The sequence below is a fragment of the Cladophialophora psammophila genome (genome assembly GCF_000585535.1).
Source record: "Cladophialophora psammophila CBS 110553 chromosome Unknown aczJe-supercont1.1, whole genome shotgun sequence".
Lineage (NCBI taxonomy): Eukaryota > Fungi > Ascomycota > Eurotiomycetes > Chaetothyriales > Herpotrichiellaceae > Cladophialophora > Cladophialophora psammophila.
In genome coordinates, this window is record NW_006912922.1 from 1,748,072 (window position 1) to 1,769,290 (window position 21,219).

At 53.3% G+C, this 21,219-nt stretch overlaps 7 protein-coding genes across 7 annotated transcripts; 4 read left to right on the forward strand and 3 right to left on the reverse strand.

The window, feature by feature from the left end:
• The first annotated feature begins 1,308 nt into the window (after positions 1 to 1,308).
• On the forward strand, positions 1,309 to 2,019 carry A1O5_00619 (uncharacterized protein). The gene has a single exon (XM_007741238.1). The coding sequence runs from the start codon at positions 1,436 to 1,438 to the stop codon at positions 1,832 to 1,834; it is 399 nt and encodes a 132-aa protein (XP_007739428.1). The 5' UTR covers positions 1,309 to 1,435; the 3' UTR covers positions 1,835 to 2,019.
• Positions 2,020 to 2,139: 120 nt separating this feature from the next.
• A1O5_00620 (uncharacterized protein) lies at positions 2,140 to 2,409 on the forward strand (the record flags this gene model as incomplete). Its single annotated transcript, XM_007741239.1, has 1 exon — positions 2,140 to 2,409. One exon carries the CDS (start codon positions 2,140 to 2,142, stop codon positions 2,407 to 2,409), a length of 270 nt encoding a protein of 89 aa, XP_007739429.1.
• A 498-nt stretch (positions 2,410 to 2,907) lies between these two features.
• A1O5_00621 (uncharacterized protein) lies at positions 2,908 to 3,948 on the reverse strand (the record flags this gene model as incomplete). The annotated part of the gene is made up of 4 exons (XM_007741240.1): positions 2,908 to 3,362; positions 3,444 to 3,614; positions 3,671 to 3,841; positions 3,903 to 3,948. The coding sequence occupies 4 exons, from the start codon at positions 3,946 to 3,948 to the stop codon at positions 2,908 to 2,910; spliced, it is 843 nt and encodes a 280-aa protein (XP_007739430.1).
• Positions 3,949 to 6,965: 3,017 nt separating this feature from the next.
• A1O5_00622 (uncharacterized protein) lies at positions 6,966 to 8,256 on the reverse strand (the record flags this gene model as incomplete). Its single annotated transcript, XM_007741241.1, has 2 exons — positions 6,966 to 7,982; positions 8,035 to 8,256. 2 exons carry the CDS (start codon positions 8,254 to 8,256, stop codon positions 6,966 to 6,968), a joined length of 1,239 nt encoding a protein of 412 aa, XP_007739431.1.
• A 5,317-nt stretch (positions 8,257 to 13,573) lies between these two features.
• A1O5_00623 (uncharacterized protein) lies at positions 13,574 to 15,091 on the forward strand (the record flags this gene model as incomplete). Its single annotated transcript, XM_007741242.1, has 2 exons — positions 13,574 to 13,612; positions 13,733 to 15,091. The coding sequence occupies 2 exons, from the start codon at positions 13,574 to 13,576 to the stop codon at positions 15,089 to 15,091; spliced, it is 1,398 nt and encodes a 465-aa protein (XP_007739432.1).
• Positions 15,092 to 16,357: 1,266 nt separating this feature from the next.
• A1O5_00624 (uncharacterized protein) lies at positions 16,358 to 17,443 on the forward strand (the record flags this gene model as incomplete). The annotated part of the gene is made up of 1 exon (XM_007741243.1): positions 16,358 to 17,443. The coding sequence occupies one exon, from the start codon at positions 16,358 to 16,360 to the stop codon at positions 17,441 to 17,443; it is 1,086 nt and encodes a 361-aa protein (XP_007739433.1).
• A 423-nt stretch (positions 17,444 to 17,866) lies between these two features.
• A1O5_00625 (uncharacterized protein) lies at positions 17,867 to 21,219 on the reverse strand (the record flags this gene model as incomplete). The annotated part of the gene is made up of 2 exons (XM_007741244.1): positions 17,867 to 18,110; positions 18,188 to 21,219. 2 exons carry the CDS (start codon positions 21,217 to 21,219, stop codon positions 17,867 to 17,869), a joined length of 3,276 nt encoding a protein of 1,091 aa, XP_007739434.1.

Genomic DNA, 21,219 nt, shown 5'->3' on the forward strand with positions numbered 1-21,219 from the left:
TGCTAGCTAAGTGGTGTCTTAGTTTGGCTAGCGTGCTACTAAGGAGCGGGTACATAGCTGCTAAACGAACTAGCACAAGTTAGTCGCTGCTAGTTACACCAGGACGTCGTTATCAGCCATTAGACACCACTGATAAGGAAAACATGAGGAAAAAGGAAAGGTGGCGGGGTGCAAAGTGTAGCACGGTTGGTGGCTTGCGGTCACACTTGCTCAGGACCCCGCTTCTGCCTGCGCCTGCGCCTGTACCCTCCTTGCACCTCTCACCCCTCTCACCCTCTCACCTGTGTGCTCCCCACTCTCTGTGCCTCCCACTGTCCCGCTGACGTGGTAGCTAAAATGCCTCCCTTGCAAGGCAGCTTGCAACGTCCGCCAGTGATTGGCACAGGTCAACCCAATCGCTCGACGCATCTCTAAAACCTGTCAAGTCGAGCCCAAGAGGCCACCCCAGCCAGCTTAGCAGGGTGCTATTCGAGGCTGTGAGGGATGGCTGTCTTGTGTTTCACGCTCACTCAGGTTTCCTCTTTTCAACCGGCAGAAACCCCCAACCAGAGCCTCGCCCGGCTGTCTTTTCACGCAAGCACGACAAACACACCCACACGAACGCTTAATCCTTAATGCTCCCGCCTCTATTTGCCCTCGTCCGAACCCATTGTCCGCCCAGTTCCGCAGAAGCAGTGAGAAAAGACACGCGCATGCAGCCGGTGAGCCAATCTTGAGAGGAGGTGTCATCTGCCACGTTTTCAATGCCAGGCATACAAGCATCATCCCCATAGCTCCGGCCCGCTGTGCTTTTTGCTTGTTTCTGTCTTCACTGCACAATGGTGTTGCACCGACTACGGCTCAGGCAGATGCCCACATGCTTGGTTCTGCCCAGCCTGATACTGCAGATCCTGTGAAGAAAAACAACAAACGACCAGGAGCCATAAGGCTTCACTCTTCGTCCACAACTTTTGACAACATCCTTTCGTTCCTGCCTCACACCTGCGAGCGACCTTTTCTCTTACCGCAAATTTCTGCCGATGCGAAGGGGGAAATAGAGACACAATGCCGCTGTTACACAAATCTCAACCCATCCCCAGTTTCTGGGACAGTTCTTCGGCGGACCCTCTGGTCCTATTCCGAGTCCCTCCAAAGGTATCTTCGCAAAGAGCTTGTCTTTTTTTGAGATACCACCCCGAAGCTGACCACTTTCCCTAGCTCGACTTGACGCCTGGTTTAGGAAATAGCGAGCAAAAAGAAACTACCGATGGTGCGACGCACGCGGACACGACGGCCTCAAGTGGCTCCTCTACTTGTTCTTCTCGAAGACGGACGAACATCACCTCTCTCCCACCCGAAATCATCCTCGAAATCGTCGACCGTCTTCATCCTGTCGACCGTGTCTGTCTCGGCCTGACATGCAAATACCTCCTTTCCTCCACCATGCCTACTTTACATGTCACACGCTCAGACTGGCTGCGCTTCCACGATCGGCGGTACAGCTTCATCCTCCCTCAGATGCCCACTCTCTTCGTACGACTCGCTCACGGTTGGGTTCCCAAGGATAAATTTCGCTACTGTTATCGCTGCTCCAAGATCCTGCCGCGGTCACATGAATACTTTTGGGACAGACTGCGCAGGACGAAGAGCCCAAGGTTTCGCAATGGACTGGGCATATCGGAAAAACACTGGAACTCGCTGGGCAAGAAGGGGAAATATGCATATCTGGTCGAGAACTGGTGCCATTCCCCCGAGGAGGATAGCAGCGGTTTCTTCTGCGGCCACTGCTACTGGCGGGAAAAGGATCGCATCAACTGTCCCGTGTATTGTCCTCTGTGCCTGGAGATCGATTTGACATGGGCACCCCCGAGGAAACCTTGGGTGAGGAAAAGCTTGTGTCGGGGCTTGAGGGCTCTAGTGACCCCGATCGAACTAACTGCGTACTGGCTGCTCGTCTGTTGTCTGTATGCGGTAAGGTTCCTATACGATCAGGCGGTGCGATGTTGGGAAGCCTTGCATCGAATTCCGTCGCTCTTGTCGGGGCACGGTCATTGATCTCCTCGAACGGTTTGCTGATGAGCCGATTGGCCTGAAAGGGCTCGGGGCCCGTGAATGTGGTGGCAGATGGCCCCAGTTCTATCGATAAGGATCGTGTACAATATGATTAGCCCGGGCGGTGTTGAACAACATTATGGGATCGGGTCGTTTTGGTTTCGCAGGCTGGCGCAGAAGAGCGGGATTCCCGTTGACCCGCATGCGGAGGAGTTTACTGGCGCGAAACAGGGCGGGATGAAGATTGGCAGAACTGAACATGTCCCAGAGGCTCGTGGTGTGATTTTGAGGGCGCTGGACGACGAAACCGTGAAGCTTCGGAGGAGTGCTATTCCGGGTGTGAGAAACGTGGATTACGAGAATGTCCCGGGCAAATAGAGACGGGAGATGCGGGGGCACAGGCACTTATGTCGTTCTTGTGTGCGAATACAGCCGTCAGGGTGACAGCGAAGAAAAAGACGTCGACATCGATTAGAAACACGGCTGCCCGGGGGGCGTGCCAGCTTGCTTGTTTGCGAACTGGCGGCAACGAACTCTTGAAGTCCTCCGCACAAAGGAGGGCTTCGACTTTCGAGGTGCGAGCATCCAGAACATGTAGATTAAGACTATGAAAAACGCACAGTATCTACCATAGGTAGATACAACTCACAGCAGCTCGTGTCGCGGATCCTCTCGCTCAAGGGTATCATCTTTGCCGTCGACCTCGCCATCGCCATCGCCATCGCCATGAACAACAGAAGCAGCAACCACAGCGGCTACAACCAAGGAAACCGCGACAACGACAACAATAATGGCAACCTGAGGTTCATTTCTCCTTTCCTTTTCCACTTTCAGCCAGATCACCCACACCTGTCTTTCAACTTGGCCAGCCCTCATTCATCGCACCTCGTGCGGTGCGACGCTGTCTGGATCAGCGTGGTGATCATGTCCCGCCGTCACCGCATCATAAAATCGGGCGTGGCTGCCCTCCGCCGGATCGATCGAGTCCCTATTCAATGTGTCCGAGGTGTGCCCACTGCCTGCTTCATTGTTGCTGCTTGTAGGCGGACCCTCTGGCCGACTCTCGATGGGTGCCAGCTTGTCGCCGTGATACCCGCTGTGCGAAGCAGTAGCTACGGCGGCATCTGGAGCGACGGCTGAACTGCGGCGTCGCGTTGCCGCAGCAGAGGCACCTGTGGTAGCTCCAGAGATGGACTCGCGGTGGCGGTTGGCGATCACGTCGAACGGGTCGGAGGAGAGTTGGAAGAGGGATTGCTTTCGCTCGCGGACTTCGTACTGTTCGGCTGGGGTCATCTGGGCGTCGAGCGGGGCGACGTTGGCAATCTCGGCGGCTGAACGTCAAAAATGAGCCATGGGATGTGACTGAGAGGCCCGGCTTGTGTGAAGGCATTAGGGAATCTAAATCTACATACCTGAGACGCGTCTGCGACTGTAGTATGGGTCATCTTGAGGTTCCATCCCGCCCTTTCTGCTGTTGCTGAACTTCCTGACGTCAACGCCTGTGGCGCTGTACTTGCGTTCGCGGCTCCAGTATTCTTCTTCGGGGCTCAAGCCGGTGAGTCCGACGTTGGCGATTTCAGCCTCTATTTGCCTTGTCAAATCATGCCTCGCACAGATGGGGAATGTGGAAGGAACACACCGTCGACAGGTTTTCTGCCATAGTAGGGATCTTGAAGAGGCTCAATGCCACCCCTGAGACTGTTGCTGAAACGCCGCACATCTGCTCCATGTGCAGTGTATTTCTTCTCACGATTCCAGTATTCTTCCTCTGGTGTCAGTCCAGTAAGGCCAACATCCTTGATCAGTTCGTCTGCAACAGCAACCCTTGTTAGTATCGAACCAGAGGATTCTGAAGCCAGCGACAGCCTTACCAGGGACAGGCTTGCGGTTGTAGTATGGATCTGCCGTTCGGGTCATGGTCAGTCAGGGCGAGACTGCTGTCTGCTTGTACCACGAAACAGATTTGGGAGAGATGCGAAGGGGAAGAGCTTAGGGGTGGACAGGACCAGGGGATGTGCAGGCCCATTCTATACGCTTTTCCCCAGGACCGAGGGACGCCCAGGGAAGAGCTGCGGATTACGAGGTGGGGTGCAAGGCATCAGGCCATAAGAGACATAAGAAACTCCGTAAGAGGCGCGTGGTTTTTGCAGTCAAGCCAAAAACGACCCGAGTTTCGTATATCGACGCATCATGGTGGTTGATGGTTGGTGAGAGTTTCCTGGTGACCTCGATCTTCTGGCACCCATGCACGCTGATGCCGTTTCCGCCACTCTGGGGAGAGAGACCTGGAGAGACCCCGCCCTGGGCACTCAGGACCAGGGTGCTTTGCGAGGAGAACATGGGGAAGTCCCTAGCGACGAGCCTGTGAGACGCCAGATAGGCTGGAAACCCGGCATCCGAGCAAGACAAAAGACGCGACGAGCGTGACAGCCATGCCACAACGGGGCTCGTCCATGCATGTCGTTGACAGTAGCTGGGGAAATACTCCGTGAGAGTTCGACTCCTTTTGCCCTATTGTGCCTTCCCGAGTCAGGCACTAGCTGGTGAGATCTCGACTTCATCACTCATGGTGCTCGTTCTGTCGTGGTGTCGTAGACATGCCTCCTCTTACCGCAGTCGAGTCAACCGTGGGAAGGTCTCGCTCTTGCATTCGCATAAATCTTCGGCCATCTGCCCGTGCGGGTCTTCGAAGATTGCCGCCGTAGCTGGGGTCCAGGTACCTCGTACTGCTGGAGAGAATAAGGGCGAAGGAGAAAAGGGCCGATTGTGGAAAAGGGGGGGAGCCTCTGCAAAGGCTGGCGCCTAAACTCCAACGAGATTTTGGGCGAGAGCCACCCACGTCACCCGCTTCCACTTCCCTCATCTGAAAATACAGGGCCAGAAGACAGGCGAGCAAACCTGGGAGGCATGCAAGGACACTCCCCTTTACCCTCGCATGTCCGATAAGTTGAAGTGCGTTGAATCGAGAATGCATGCCCTTGTGGGTGGGAAGTCATTGCAGGTCCCAGATAGCCGAAGATGGAGGGATCGCCTGCGCTTGAGCTACAAAGGTAAGTACCTCGTAATCTGGACGCAGATTTTACAACCGGGGTGACTGCTGGGACGGTTCTGATTGCCCTCACTTCCATCTCGCGCACTCGCACAACCCCTTGAGCCAGGTATCTGCGAAAAGTGTAAGCCATCGACTCTAACGTTTGAATGGTTACGCCTACAGAGGTTTGCGGAAACAACAGCTTGAGGTGTTCGGTTTGCCGACTCTATTTGAAGACACCCGCCGTGCAATCATACAGCTTCTCAACTGCCACTCATCCTACCATCTGATAACCCTGGAAGGCGAGCACTTCGCAACGGCGTTGTCTGAGGGCTTTTGCCGTTTGGTAAGGTAATTTGGCGAGAAGAGTGCAGATCTGGACATTCTGCAGAAACCGCCGGTCGTGGTCTTTCGAGGTAACCCGCGCGATTGGGAACTCGTCCGGTCAATCATTCTCAACCGTCCTCCTGCAGAAGCGGAATGTCAGCGAGTCGACAACAGCAAAGAGTGTCTCTTCTGCTTCTCGGATGCGGACGGACGACACCGTCAAACTTGGCTACGGTCATACGTACTGCCGTGGTTGTTTTAAAAGTCTATCTGAAGCAGTCAGGTAGAACAAGGCTCCCATCATGGGTTTCGGGGATTACAGCAACTGCGGGCAAATCGTCTCCTTGGAAGATCTCATGAAAGTCCTCGATCACCACAAGTTTGAAGCGGCTGTGATCATGTGGTTTGCGGAGGGTGTGGCCTACGCCTTTGCTTGGAGACATTTACCGTTGAAGATGAGTGCTGTCGTCACTTGTACAGGGCCCATGGTGCAATTGGGCGCGGTGATCCTGAGGAGTTGCAGTTGATCGAGCTGGAGCTGGAATCTTGAAAACTTGAACTTTGGTGATTCGTGGTGAATCGGCAACGTGCCGGAGTCTGGGTGGTCTCCCCCTCCTAATGATATCAACACAGCGGCGAGGATGCTGGGTTTCGTGACAGAGCAAGCCACAAGATATGGCACGCGTCGCGTGTGCTGAGTATGGGGGAGGTGAATCAACCAGAGGACGACGGGCCCAAGAATGGAAGCCGAACTGTGTAATACATCACTGACACATCCAGGAGGGAGTGGATGTAACATTTCAGACGAATGAGGAGGCGTCTAACGGTTCACCAAACTTGCCAGACCGAGGAGAACCCGCACAAAGTTCCATCCTACATGTGACAAAAGGAAGAGCTCGTCAACCGCTGCAGTCGGCTTGCCACATGTTTTCACATAGACGGTCGACCGGTCATGCAAAGGTGGTGGAACAGAATGGCTAATGCAGCATTAAGTATGGGGGAACTACGGGTATCTTGACCCTTCCGACTCTTGCTTTCTTCAATAAGATGAAGAGCATCAATCTTTTCCTCCATGAGGGTACACAGTAAGTTCACAGTCACCACGTGTTTTTTTGTTGCCTTGAGTTCCTTTCGCCCAGCTCCGTATCCATTTCACAGCTCCATGAGCTCCAGCACTAAGCGTATTGATAATCCAATCTCACAATATTGATCCATTTTGGTTTCCGCCGCCCATCCCATTGACAGACCCGAAAAGTTCTCTTTCTTGGACCTCTTGCTCAAGAGAGCACCACACCAGATCTCGAATCCTGTCCCATCTTGGGCACCGGTATTAAAGAGTGATCTCGCTGTTATTTCTTTTCCCTTTTTTGGTAACGAGTATCGATGCTCGGAAACATGACAAGAACGCTTGCAATGCACAAAAAGTAATCTCACAAGACTGAGGGTAATAGAAACACTTCTGTGTGTGCTAACAGAATAGTATGACGCGGTCGAAGCGAAAAGCTGAGAGGATGTTTCTATCCTTTTTTTTCTTTTTTTTTTTTTGCAGTGGTGGGCTCCTCGAATCAAAGAACATTCAATATGATTCGCCGCTCCATTGCTGACTTGAGGTCGGATAATGTGAGGTGAATTGCTGGCCTACAGTGGTAGGAGTTGGTGTGGGAGGGGCACACTGGTTTGGGGCATTGAAGGTCTTCTGTGTTACGCCAAACATGTCCCCTTCAGGGGTGATTGGAGGCGTGTACAGACCATGCTGAACCAAGGGTGGAAATTGTGGCTTTTGAGGTGTGGCATAAGTTTGGAAGTATTCCGGGCCTGCGGGCTTGGTGATTGCCGAAGGGGGGCTGAGGTCATATGTCGGAGTCAATGGAGCTCGAGAGGCAGACATGGCAGCCTTTTGAGCCAGGAAATTGGTCAGGACTCGTGAGACACCGGAATAGCGCACGGAGGCATACTTCCGTGCCAAAATGCCTGAGGGCTCCTGCACCTTTTGCAACAGTTCCATGACGGTGCTGCTGCAGAAGTGAGAGCCAAACTCGTTTTGGCGAGCTTGAGGTCGACCGAGGATATGGCGTGCGAGAACAAGAGCTGAAAGGGCGAGGGTGTGTGACTGTTTGGACACGAAGTCTCGGTGGTAGAGGGCGATCTCCAGGATGTAGAGAGTCAAGCTTTCTGTTTCCGGGTCGTAGACATTGTCCTTCACAGCCAACCGCATGAACGCGTCGACAGTGGGATGTCCGATAGCCCAACCAAGGGTTGACAGAACATGCCACTCCATCTGCAAGAACATATCATCATCATAGAGCGAACAGCACATTGACTTCAACTCTTTAATTGTGGGAACCTTTTCTTTCTTATCTCCGTACTTGGCCGCAATGAGCAGTGCAGCGCAGCCGACAAGCTGATAATGTCGCTTGTAGACGACCCGTTTCGAGCAGTAGCGATCGAGGAGGTTGGTTGTGAGAAAGAGAGTTTCCGGTAGCAGCTGAAACGCCGTGTGGGCTTCCACCAAGAAGTCGAGAAGGTAAGGCCTCATGTACCACTGGATCTCTGTTTGAATGTCAATCGCGTCGACGTCTGGTACGGTCTCAGCCTGCATAAATTTGTCAGTTCCAACTCGCGCGTCGGCTTCCAAGGTCACTCACATCCATCTTAAGCATATGCTCAAGCATGTCCTGCTGATATTCGTCTGCGTCTCTTCTCGACATCTCTGAAGCCATCAGATGCTGACGATGTCTGGCAATTTCCTTGGCGTGATCAGGGTTCTTGATGACTGGACGGCGAGGTTCGTCAAAGACTTCGACGATACCACTTTCGTAGCCGCTGTCGTTGGAGCTGAAGGAAGAGATTCTGTTGTTGAAAGCCATCTTTGCAAGATCCATTACGGAAGTTTAGATATCAGGGGGAAGTGAGGTAAAGAAGAGGAAATGTTCGAATTGATCGAAATTGTGAGTTGAACGACGGATAAAAAGTGAGTGACAGTCGTATAATTGGCAAAAGCGTTGAAAGGAGTGAATGACCGGACGCAATCAAATGTTGCGCGAGGCTGGAGGTGGCCAGGAACCAAGGGAGTTAAAAAAGTGTCTTTTCTAGACTGGGAAAACTGGAGCGTGCGTGGTGTGGTTAGCCGACCGATGATAGGCAGGTGAGTGCTAGGACATACCGAAAGGGAGAAATGGCACGGCGGTTTAAATCCTTGTTACTGGGGATCAGCACGAATGCTCTTCATCTGGCCGAGGATTGGAATGCCAAGTAGATTGACTGCTCGTGCGTAGGTTCAGCGAAGGTCGAGTGAACGACTCCGCTGGGGGTGGATTGGGACCCTGGGACTGGAATGCGGACTGTAGAGGCCACAAGAGGAGACTAGATTTTGCAATGGAAATCTAAAATGAAGTCAGTGGTCCGAATGAAGGGATACCAGAAGGGCGCTGACCTTGGGATCTAAAAAGCACGTTGACTATTCTAGACTTTGCTGACCTCGTTTTGCTAGGGAGATGCAAATCTGCTTCAAATATCTGGTCAGTGCGCATTTCTTTAACCGCGTCGAAAATGTGGGGATGTGGCAGGGAATCGTCCTCAGTTGATGCCTCCTGCCAATGGAAATGATTGTATGTGTTGCTCAGAGATTTGATTGACGTCGAAGTACCCAGTACAGATGGTAGTGGGCAACGACGACGTCAAATTCTTATTCCCTGCTGTGCGGTTGGCCGGTATCTCTCCCCCTTCATTCATTCAGAGCGGGAGGATCGTCAAGCAAGATGGGCCTTTGCCCCATCCTCAGCATTTGGTCCGGCAAGGTAGGAGAGGCAGCTGTGTCCCTTGATGCACGGAAGTTGCCAGTACGCCTTGAACATGTTTGTGTCCTCCTCTTCATTTCACCTTCTCAGGGGGGCCTTCCGTCTGGCGCATGTTGAGCTGTTCTCCTTAATATCGGATAGGTGGGGTCCAAGTAACCACTCCTGGTTTAAACCAGGGAAGAAGCTTGAGTTGCCAAAGAGTACGCGAGGGTATTTGCCAGGACTTTTCGATGTGTCGAACGGCTGAGGTGCGAAGAGAGACTGCACGCCTCCTGGCCGGGTAGTGTCGGGCATATTTTGTTTGGCTTTTGAAGGTTCAGGTCTGAACCTCTGGACATTGGATCTCACATTTCCCCCCAATGCCTAACCAGCAACTGCAAAAAGGTCCTTACCTCTTGGAATGAGATTGAGGATCTTTCGGTGCCCAATAACCCAAGGCAGAACGTTATCCAGAACGTTCTGTGTAAACGAACGCAGGTGATGGAGAGCAGTGAGGGTGGCTAGCGCAGCTCCAACAAGGCTCAGGAGGAGGAGGTCAGAACTGGGCGTGGGAGAAGAGTCGAGGACATGAGAGATACTCAGCCGAGTCGTGATGTATCCGAAGGTCCAACGACAGGAGGAGGAGAGGGAAGGAGAGGATAAAAGAGGAGGAGGTCAAGGCCTCATGGGAATGAGGATTGTGAAGAAAAGGACGGTGGTGGTGGATGAGGAGAAAAAGGAACAGGAGGCCGTCCGAAGTCTTGAGATGAGCAAGAGAGAGTGGAGCAATCCAAGTGTACGAGATGGTTGGCCCTGACAGCAGCGATTGGGCGCAGACGCAGCCCCAGACACGACTTGCAGGGGTCGACAGAAGGACAGCCAGGGAACCAGGGAATCAGAGACGGCGGCGAGGTAGGCAAAGTTGAGGTTGCAGCTTGTGCGGGTTGGCGGATTGCGCGACAGCCAGCCAGACAGAGCGAAGGGCTCCAGTTGTGCGGCTGGCGGAGCTGGGGAGAAGTACCAGGGCGTGCTTACAAGGTACGGTATTGGGTACCCAGTATCTCGCTGTCCGGGCTGATGGTCAAGCTGTATCGTGAAATCAGAAATAACGAGACATGAGCTAGGGAGTCGCGGGCAGCCTGTGGCCGCCATTGTGGCAGCTGGTGATTTGTTGCAGCCCTCTATCAGTGACCACTGGTCTCCAAAACTTTGTCCTGGTCTCTGGCAAGCCTGGTTCCGGGCCAGTTTAGCAGCATAGCAGCCCGGACCTCTGGGTCGGATAGGGGCTACCCTTAACTGGAGTATCAACCAAGTCTCCCCTCTGTGAAGCACCCACAGCACCACGACCATCACCACCTGTAACGTCTCCAATGGTACTCGGTACTCGGTGCTTTGTAGAAGTACCTGGAAGCAGCGACATTCACACGCTTCATCTGATGTCCGTGGTGTACTCACCGCCTGTCACTTCACCACATCCACCTCCGTCACTGGCACAACCAAATTTCCCTTCACCTCCTGCCTGGCCTCCTGACGGGCTCTACCATGTACAACCCGGGCAGCCAGCTTACCTACCACCCGCCAGTTCTTCTATGGCGGAAAAACGTTCTTCACCCATTCATTGTTTTCGTGTTACCCGTACGAGTACGAGCAGCTGTAAGTAATGCCTTTGTCATGTTTGCCATCCTTTGCCCTTTTTTGTCCTCTGTATGTAAAACCGCACCGCACATGGCCACTGGTCGCGCGGCTGGCGGTTTGAGCAGAGCGCGTCAAGGCGCGTCCATTGGCCCATGTCGCCGTCAGGTCCTTGTTTTCGAACCTGGCTAATGCAAGCCTGACGGAGTCCACAGTCTTGACCAGCTGCTCGGGGCCAAACCTGAACCTGACCAGCAAACTGCAGCGAGTGTCACTGCGCAGACCCCAAGCCAACTAGTAACCCGGCACACGGGCTCGACGGGAATTGCTGCTGCGATCTTCGTGATTGACGTGAGATATTTCTGCATGCCCTATCCGGAGTTCGCTCTCTTTCCTCTTCTTGTCATCGCCAGGAGAAGACTTCCCCCACGGTCATAACTCCAGAACAGAACCGCAGCTTCAACCACAACACCAACCACCTTTTTCTCACCGATGAATATCAAATGATCTGAAGCAAGTCACGAGCACGACTTGATGCTGCGCGACGCTGGTCCTCTGCTGCCTTGCCACAGATTCAAAAAATGTCCCCAGGATTGTGCTACGGTGGCGTTGCGGCAGGGTTATGATCTATTAGCTTGATTTGTCCCTGCCATGTCCTGAGATCCAGAGATCTACTCCGTCCTCCGTTCCCTATCTCGACAAGTCGCTGAGGAAGCGGCGCTGTGACTGGCCACCATGACCCGGAAAGATTCCAGCCACCCCAAATGGTTCCAAACCTTGCATGTACAGGTCCTGGAGGTACAGAGGATGGCGTGCAGTCATCTGTCCCCAAAGGAATAAGCTGAGAGGCCGCTTGCTTGTTTCTAGCAAACTCTCATCTCACTCAAGCGAGCCGATCTGATAGAAGGCCTCCCTTTCCAGGACCCCTGTCAAAATATCTCTGTCTTGTACTTACCTAGATCTGCAAAAAAAGACCGGCGGTTCACCTTCCCTCATAGTATTATTTGAGCGGCTACATGTCCGTGTAACTTAACATGCATGAACCTCGTTGACCGTCCCTCTTGGTGATGCCTTGTAACTGTACGTTTACGCACCTCTCGACATCATCAGGAGGCTAGTAGAAGGAGGCCCCGTGAGTGTTCTAGATAGGCCGGAGAATCTCCTCCTCAGGACAGTCTGCCTGACCGTCGACGTGATATCTTTGCAAGCCGAGGGCCAAGGCTCATCTGAGACGATGACAGACGGGATCCACGCACGGCACCCGTGTGTGGGAATAGCAGAAAGGTTCGAAGAAGGCGTGAGCCGGAGATGACGCTGAGACAACCGAGGGCTGGAAAACTCCAGATCGATCAGCTCGTCGTTGGTGTCGACAGGCGGTCATGGTATAATTTGAGATGCGTTGAGACTCATCTCCAAGTTCCTTAACAGTATGCAACACCCCATTTGATACATGATCCGACAACCACTGTGCATCCATTTGCCCCGGTGTTGTACACACTTCGGATCCTCAGGAGTCTGCACTTAAAGAGCCACCAGATGCAATTTGGCCCCCTTCATCCAGCCAAAATGCTCCTTGTTTAAATTGAAACTCTTCCCCCACAAAAGGAAGCGGAGAAAGACGCGCAATATTCTCGATTCTTGACACGCGACTCCTCAAATTGCAGCACATTTGGCTGAATTGATTGCATATTATGACGCGCCATGGAGCGCCAAAGGGGGGGGGCTTTCTACCGTAGTTCCCGATGCTTCCCATCAGCCTCAGAGCTGAACTCCGCATCGAGGATGACCTATGTATCTACGGAGTATCAGTATGTATTACTTGAAGAATGCCACAGTCTACGATGTTGTGAAACTTCCTCGGCTCATCTTCCAGTTTGCCTTTCGGGTGGCCATGCGAGTCTTTCCCAGTTGGTTGTCCCAAACTATCTGACTTATAGTCTTGAGCACACATGGGCTGAGGGAAGTCACTACGAGAGGTGTCGAGTATTGCAAACAATGACAACAAAAGAAAAGAACAGCTATCTCTCGGGTCGTGGACGATACTGTCTGGAATGATACCGGTCCGACGTCCGTCTCGACTCGTACTCGATGGTGTACCCTAGCTGAGCCCCCTTCCGACTCCCCTCTTCCTCTTCCATTTCTTCAGAGATTTGGGCAAAGCCTCAATCATTCATTAGAGCATGATCAAACAAAAGATGCCATCATGTCAAGTCTTTAGCAGTCAAACGACATCTGTCGAAAAGATCTCGACATCTGGCATCTACGCCCAAATTCCGCCAACCTCAGCCCTCGCATACTAACCGCCTAGACCGCCCATCGACCATTGCGGCAAACGCAGGCCATCTTATCATTGGTGTTCAACGGCTCGTTTACAGAGTCCGTACAGCCACCCTGCGGTTATGGGGAACGTTTCTCTTGAACTGCTGGCTCTAGGATATCGTTCCCCCTCTAAATTTAATTCACCTTTATTAATTGACGCTCAAAGACTTTACAAAGGTCGGTCGCAAGCTGTGCCCGCGTGCACCGCTTCAGGGAGACGGACCAAGTCAGGACTCTCAATCGACGCTCTTTGAACGCTCCATTCTGATTTCGTCGATTCTCAACCCGTCTTGCAACCGGCCTTGGAAACTCTTTACCAATTGTGCGTCGTGCAACCAAACAAGAAGAAACGGCACGGGGAAATTTGACATTCAGGGAAACGGCGGCGCAAGGCTGGACGCAACCCGGGGCCCCCAATGGAATATCAATAACAGGTACTCCGCCCTCCAGCTGAGACATGTCGGCATGTCACTTCGTCCCGCTAGCAAAATACGATGTTAGTTGTCGTTCTTGTCTATCTTGTCAGGAGTTTTGATTTATACAAACCCTTCCACATGGTGATGGATGCTTTGTTCAGGCGCCTCGATCCTAATGTACTGACCGTGAGTCCTTCCAGTGGAGTCTACACCCAGCGCTCGAGCCTGTTGCACTCCCATGGAATCCCACGGCATACTGTTTAATCGCGGCGTTTTGTGCGGTCTCGCTATGGATGACGGTTGAATTGACCTTGCAGGTGTTTTTCACGTTCCGGCGCCACAGAGGACTTTATTTCTGGTCGCTTCTGGTCTGCACATGGGGTGTGGCGTTGCATGTCCTCGGCGTCATTCTCAAGCTCTTCAATGAGAGCAATTGGATCATCTCGAGCATCATCTTCAAGGTGGGTTGGGTCGGCAACGTCACGGGCTTCTCTCTCGTTCTGTACTCGCGCCTGAATCTCGTGGTTCACGACAAGCGCATTCGAAGGGCGGTCCTCTCCATGATCATCACCGACGCCATCCTACTCCATACACCCATCATCATCTTCGACTTTGGGATTTCCTCCCCCCACCCAGACGTCTGGTACACGCCTATGAAGGTCATGGAGCGGATCCAGGTGGTATGGTTCAGTGTCCAGGAAACCATCATCTCACTCATGTATATCTGGTGTACGCGCGACTTTCTCAAAGATATCTACTCGCGCCAGACACATCGCGTCATGCAGCTGCTCATCAGCGCGCAGGTCATTGCAATCATCTTCGACATCGCGCTCATTACGGTCGATTGCAACAACATGTTTACGCTCAAGGTCGTGATCCACCCGTTCTGTTACGCCGTCAAGTTGAAGCTCGAGTTCATCGTGTTGAACCAGCTCCTCGCGCTGATCAAGCATGGCATTGCGCCGAGTAGCTTTCCAGCACCAGATGAGGAATCTCCAGATGCCAGTGGGCCGACGCCCTCGCGATCGGGTACGCAGGTGGATATCAAACACGGCTCTTTCGTGAGCACTGATATAACCGCCACCGATGTGCGGGACAACGGAGCGGAAGCGTCACGGAAAGATTCTGTTCTCCTGCCATCTGGCGGGCTCGGGAGGGACATGGAGTACTATAGGAAAAGGAACAAGCAGGGCACCGAGACCGAGAATGTTGACCCTAGCCTTGCCGGCGATAACACCAACAATGATAGCGACAAGAACAAGAATGAGTCGACGCCGGGTCAGGCACTACTGAATCCCGACCCGGATGCTATCGAACCACTTCCGCTCCCATCTTCGCCTCACACGCCCTCGCCGCCGCCGCCCCTTCCTCCTCCTCCCCCCATAATGACAGCGGGAACTTCGATATTAAGAGCCTTGGAGAGGCCCTCGTTTGAACCCCAGCCGCCCGCGAGATCCCTCTCGGATCCGACACCGCTAGGAACAGCGCAAAGGGAACAAGACTCGGAAGCAATTGTCGCGGAGATTGAGAGGCACTATCTGGGGAATTGGAACGGTTAATTAGACCTCTCTTACCATTGAAGTAATTCGTACACGAAAAGAAGCATGCAGGATAATCGAAGCTCCTCTCTGTCTCACATATCATAGCCCTGCGTCGGGCCGAATCTAATCTTGCACAGCACAGCAGCCCTTCCAAGCTCACTCTGCACTCGGTCCCGGCGAGCAACGACAGATAGGGTCGACAGCCTCCGGGAGAAGAGTTTGTCAAATTTGGCGCACCTCTGTGCCCGTCACAAGTCCAGTATATCTAGCCCATACTCCGGGGGACCGCAGTCGCCCTTGACTCGGTTCTTAATCTATGTAATTGGTACTGCGCCCGCCTCCTTTTCAACGTCAACTGTACCACGGCGCTACCTTCTTTGTTTATTAGACGTCGTCGAGAAAACGAGCAGAACATGGGCATAGAGGAAGAGGCCTAATTTCGAAGTGAGTCAAGAGCGATGTCGAGGGGGATGGGGTTTGCCAGCCCGCAGTTCGCATGAATAGTATGGAGGCGTCGACTGCTCGAAGGGGGGTGGGGCAATGCGTTCCAATTAAGATAGCTGGCTGCCTAGCTACCCGGCTGGTTTGGAGGTCTCGAGACATTGGATGAAACATGAAGAAAACATTGGATCGTAGGTGGGTAGCTACTTGTAAGGAGTAGTCAAGTAAGAGTACTGGTATGGAGGTGCCGGTGAAGAGAGCTGCAGTGGTCAATTAAAAGCGGCGTGCACCGAGTACACAATAGTACATATGTACCACGTGAATTTGACATGCCGAGGCCAGGCCGAGAAGACCCTCATTGACTTCATTGACTATCGCGAGCAGCGACTGACTCAGTCGTCACGCTACTCTCCTACGCGAAACACCGTTTTCCGATCTTAGACGAGGACATCGTCATCGTTCTGTCCCGCGGGAATTTCAACACGAGAAATCGACTGCCGGCACGGCATGGCACACCAAGTCATCGTCTGCGGGGCAGAGAGCTCCAAGTGCTCCTCATTAGCTCGCTCCCTGCCGGCTATTCCCCTCAAAAGGGATTGAGACACGAACACATCCTGACATTCCCGACCGAGAGAACCTCGGAAGAGAACCAGATTCACGCGGCAAGCAGAGAAAAGTCTAGCTCGGAGACGCGTGGTAGCCGTTTTCTTCTATTCCACCTTTCACAGCTCAAGAGAAGAAATTGTGGCGGAGTGGCGCCGCAGCAGCAGTAGCAGCAGTGGGTGTCTCATATATTCTTGTATAAAGACCAAGGTACGGCTTGTCAGGATCCCCGAAGCCACCATGACGGACGTATTCTCCCAGGCGAGCAGGCGATTGAGTCAGATCAAGGATTCCATCATGGGCAAGGTAGCCACCACCATTCCCTTCGATCCAGAGTCGACCTCGTTCCCGACTCGCAAAAACCTCCCTAAGATCGTGGGCGCGCCCGACGAAGCCGCCTGGGTCTGGGGCAAGGATGACTACGTCGGTCGGCTGAACCTGTTGACGCCCACGCGCGTCAAGGCCGCCGCCGCCCACGAGATCCGCACGGGCGAAATGGCCCGACTGGACCTGCCGCTGGACGTGCCGCTGCAGCCGGCCTTTGGGCGCCAGAAGTTCGAGCACAAGATCGTACCCATCGCCGAGGGCATCTCCTACGACGACATCTACCACATGAACACGCAGTCCGGCACCCAGTGGGATGGCTTCCGGCACTTCTCCCACATCGCCACGCAGACCTTCTACAACAACACGCACAAGGACGACATCATGGGGCCGACGGCGAACGATCACAAATGCAGCATCCACCACTGGTCCGAGCACGGCTTCTCCGGCCGGGGCGTGCTGCTCGATTACCGATCGTACGCTGACAGCGTGGGCATCAAGTACGACACGGCCACCTCCCACGCCATCAGCTACGACGACCTGGTCGCCTGCGGCAAGCACCAGGGCCTCGACATCCGCCCGCAGGCGCAAGGGGGCGACCTCAAGATTGGCGACATCCTGCTCATCCGCTCCGGCTGGGTCGAGGACTACTACAAGCGGGCGCCTGAGGAGCGTGACCGGCTCGCCCTCCGCCACGGCCCCGACGCCCAGTGGTGCGGCGTCAAGCAGGAAGAGGCCGTCAAGGACTGGCTGCACGACTGCTACTTCGCGGCCGTGGGCGGCGACGCCCCGGCCTTCGAGCGCTGGCCCACCCCCGAAAACTACTACTTGCACGAGTTCATCATCGCCCTCTGGGGCATGCCCCTGGGCGAGATGCTCGACCTGGAGAAGCTGAGCCAGCTGTGCAAGAAGAACAAGCGCTGGACCTTTTTCTTCAGCAGTGCCCCCTTCAATTGCCACGGTGGCGTGAGTAGTCACGTCAACGCGACGGCCATTTTCTAGATGGAAAAAAGGGGACGCTGGAGTGTTTATGAGTGAATGACGCTGGTTGACGCACGCACAAACACAGCAGGAGAAGTGGTCGACCTGGGCTGCTACGGGATTTTCACGGCAGAAACTATATGAGAGACGGCTGTTGGGGAGGGGGGAGATCCCTGAGTTAGGAGAAAGTAATAGTGGCGGATGTCTGTGGAAAAAGGAGACCTGTACTGGATTGGTCAAAGTGCTAACTTGATACGAAGATGCGGAGACAGCGATGAGGCACAAAACACCGGCAAAGGTCGCATCCTCGAAGCACTTTGGCTGTTTGAAAAGGCTCCAACAGAACAGTGGAAAGCTCTCCTGGTCAAGATATATCTCGTTTCACAAAACCCTATCCGATCAGATCAGATACTGAGCTACACCACGCCCATGCCACGTAAACGTCTATGTCTTGAACTCCTCCCGCTTCTCGGTAGCTTCGGCTTCCTTCTCTCCATTTTCCGGCGCAGCATCTTGCTTTTGTTCCTCCTCTTCTTTTGTCGCAGGGGCTTCGGGCGATGGTACTGGTGGCGCCGCACGGCTGATCACCGGCTTCGCTTGGACGACGTTCACGATATGTTCGCCCAGATCTCCTGATCCATCGATTTTGCCGATCCGGAGACTGAAGAATGATGCGTCCGCCAGTAGCCTAGGTTCAGCTCCCATCAGCACAAAAATATTTCTAGACCCTTGGGGGGGGGGTTCTGTATTCTGAGATCTTCTTACCTTTCCTTTGCCCTGACCGACTTGATAGTAACATCTTTGTATGCATTCGTCAACTGCTCTCGGTAACTCGTAAACACCGGCATCATTATCCCCGCCACCACCGGTTCCGGTAAATGCTTGGCCAATACTTTCTGCAATGTGGCCGTTTCTTTCGTCAATGTCTCCATGTAGGGCGACACATGGACGGCTTTGTTCTTGGCCGCTTCTTCCCAGTCAATGTTCTTCATTGCCTTGACATGCATCGAGGCTCGCCCGGACATGATGTCGACAAGCTTCTCGTGGATACCATTTTGATGTTCCTGGAAGAGACGCTTGACTTTGTCGAACTCGTTCATGACTTGTGAGGTCGTCGAGGAAGGAAGGTGTCGGCGAAAGAATTCTCTCACATAGGGTATGAGTGCGACGATGAAGCTCAACCCTTGTGACGACAACGCCAGGTGTTTTGTCGTGATGTTCTTCAAACCTGCACTCCTCGTGGCGCCGGCCCCCAAGATCAGCTGGGAGCTTCGTGAATTAAACAACTTCAGACTGTCCAGCAACGAAGTGGCAACCTCATGGCTCATACTGGGGATGCCAGCCGCTAGGTGTTGGAAAGTTTCCATGGATCGTAACATGGCAATGGCAGATTCCGGAAGTATGTACTTCTGTTCATCGATCATGGCGCTGCGCACCTTTGCAGCCGCAGCAGCTGTTCCGTTAATTGCGACACCGTTGCTTGTCTCAGCGCCGTTGGTCGAAGCTTGCCAAATCATCGTGCTTTCAATCCAGGAAAGGGCGTCGTTAGTGCTGCCTTCCATGACCCGAGCGAGGACCTCGTTTTCGCGCTCGCCAAAATCCCTAGCATCCCATTTATCAGAATCCATGACCTTGATGACTTCATGCTTCTGGGAGTCTGCAAATCGCGCCACGAAATCCTTAATTTGGCTGTCGAGAACGCTCTTGAGGCCCGTGCCGCTGCGGCCAGATATGGCTTCACATTCATCGGCAAACAGCCTGTTAAGTGTGAAGTACTTCAGGAAATCGGACAAGGGCAATTCCGAGTTCTGCTGTGACCGGATTCTTACTACCTTCGTGATCTGTGCCTGTGCAAGATCCACACCCTCTCCCAATAGACTCGAGAGATCTAAGACTTGCTGCATTTCTGCTTGCACGGAACTCGTAGCTCGGGGTCGGCTTGGTTGGGGGCTCATAACTCTGTCGATACTTGTAGGGTCAGGAGTTCTTGGAGGCGATTTAATCATGTGCTCTGGCAAGTTGCTTGTGATATCCAGCAAAATTTTGACCTGCACGCTAAGCCGGCGCAGACCTTCACTAATGTTTGTGTAGATGGTCGCAAGCATTTGATACCAATCTTGTGCGTCCAGTGCTCTCAAATTTCTAGCCAAAATCGATGACTTCTCTTGTTGGCTCATATTTCTTCCGCCCATCGTCGAGGCAGAAACTGTAGAAACATTGTCATCGTCGTTGGAGCTCGGGAGCTGTTTTCGAATCATGCTTTTCATCTCTCGCAAGACGATCGCTCTGAAACTAGTAGCTGCCGGAGTGGTATACCTGGCCCTCGATAGACCTCTCATCTCAGCTTCAAGTTCATCCCGTAGTTCGGGTCCAATATTCATGTACCCTGGGAAAGCGGAAGGGGCTCTCCTTTGGCCTGGTTTTGGTCTTGTATACGCGACTCCCCATCTTTGAAGGGTCATGCTAGTCTCCGTGTGCTCAACATGCCGTCTGATGTCACTGAGCAGGCTGTTGTGAAATCGTGCCTCATAGCCCCGACCAGCCCGCTGACGCAGTTGATTCAAGTCATCGAAGGCGCCTTCGAGGGCCTTGATTCTCCGCAGATCGCGTCTTTGATATCGAAGTGACTGGTCCGTATCCGGGGACTTCCTCTCCTTGCCTGCCATCAACGCTTCTACGTCATCTAACCCATCCAATGCCTCATCAATCTCGCCCTTTTCAACCATGTCTTCGCAAATCTGCACGAATTTGACGATGTCCTCGAGTTGCATGATTGCTTGCGCTAATTGACGTACATTGTCACGACGCTGCTTCAGATTGACGACTTTCAGTCCATCTATGGCCATTTCCTTGTCGAGTCTCGCAAGCTCCCTCCGAAGCCTCTGAATACGGTCTACTGAATCAGCAGCCTCATTGTGTAGCTCCCTGAGAGATCCGAGCGCGGAGAAGAACGATTTCGATGCCGTCGATATGGAGTTTATGAGGTGCACCTCGACCGTATCCATGTACCACGATAGCTTCTCTTGCAGGATTGCATTTGTAGCCAGAGATCTCCTCCCAGAAGGAGTTCCGCTAGGGTCACGCACGATCTCCGAATTTTCAGAGACGATATCAAATGTCCTTGGGTTCTCGAGGTGGAATTCTTCTTCCGAATAGACGGCTGGGATCGTCGACAATGGTGTGACCGCCTGACGTCGTTGGCCACTATGTCTCCTTTTCGGTTGAGGCGGCTCTAGCGGAATCGATATCGTCGAGCTCATTGAGCTCGCCCGAGAATGCCCTGGCCTTTGCAGGCGCTTGCTAAGAATAGCCTCCCACTCTTCATTCTTGGTGTCCTTCTTGTCTCGGTGGAACAATGATGTCTCGCCTTCACCCTCATTCTTTGCCCTTTGGAAGGCTTCGTACAGCGAGCCAACCTGCGACAGGTAAGGATGAAATGCCTTGCCTTCGATGTGGGGGATATTCGTAAGGGCAACGGGAGGAATGTCGCGCGGTGTAGGAGCCTTGTACCCCGAGCTGGAAGGGAGAGTCCCTGTTCTCAGCCCTGTATGAATTATCGGGTGTTGCAGGAGTGTCGAAATTGCGTTCTGGCTAATCTCTGTTATTGGAGCGGTGTTGATTGACGCAGTGTCGAGGGTGCTAGCAACTGAGCTTGACGTTGATCCACGGCGCCACGCACCTCTTGGACCTCCATGTTGTCTTTGCGGAATGCTAGGGAAAGGGTATTCGGTTGTTGGGGAGGTGGCTATCGGTGAGGCAAAGGTTCCCTGGGATCCAGGCCGGATTGGAGAGGTCAT

What these genes read in the sequence shown, in the direction of transcription:
- A1O5_00619 (XM_007741238.1), top strand. Translation starts at nt 1,436, where the DNA reads ATGTCACACGCTCAGACTGGCTGCGCTTCCACGATCGGCGGTACAGCT.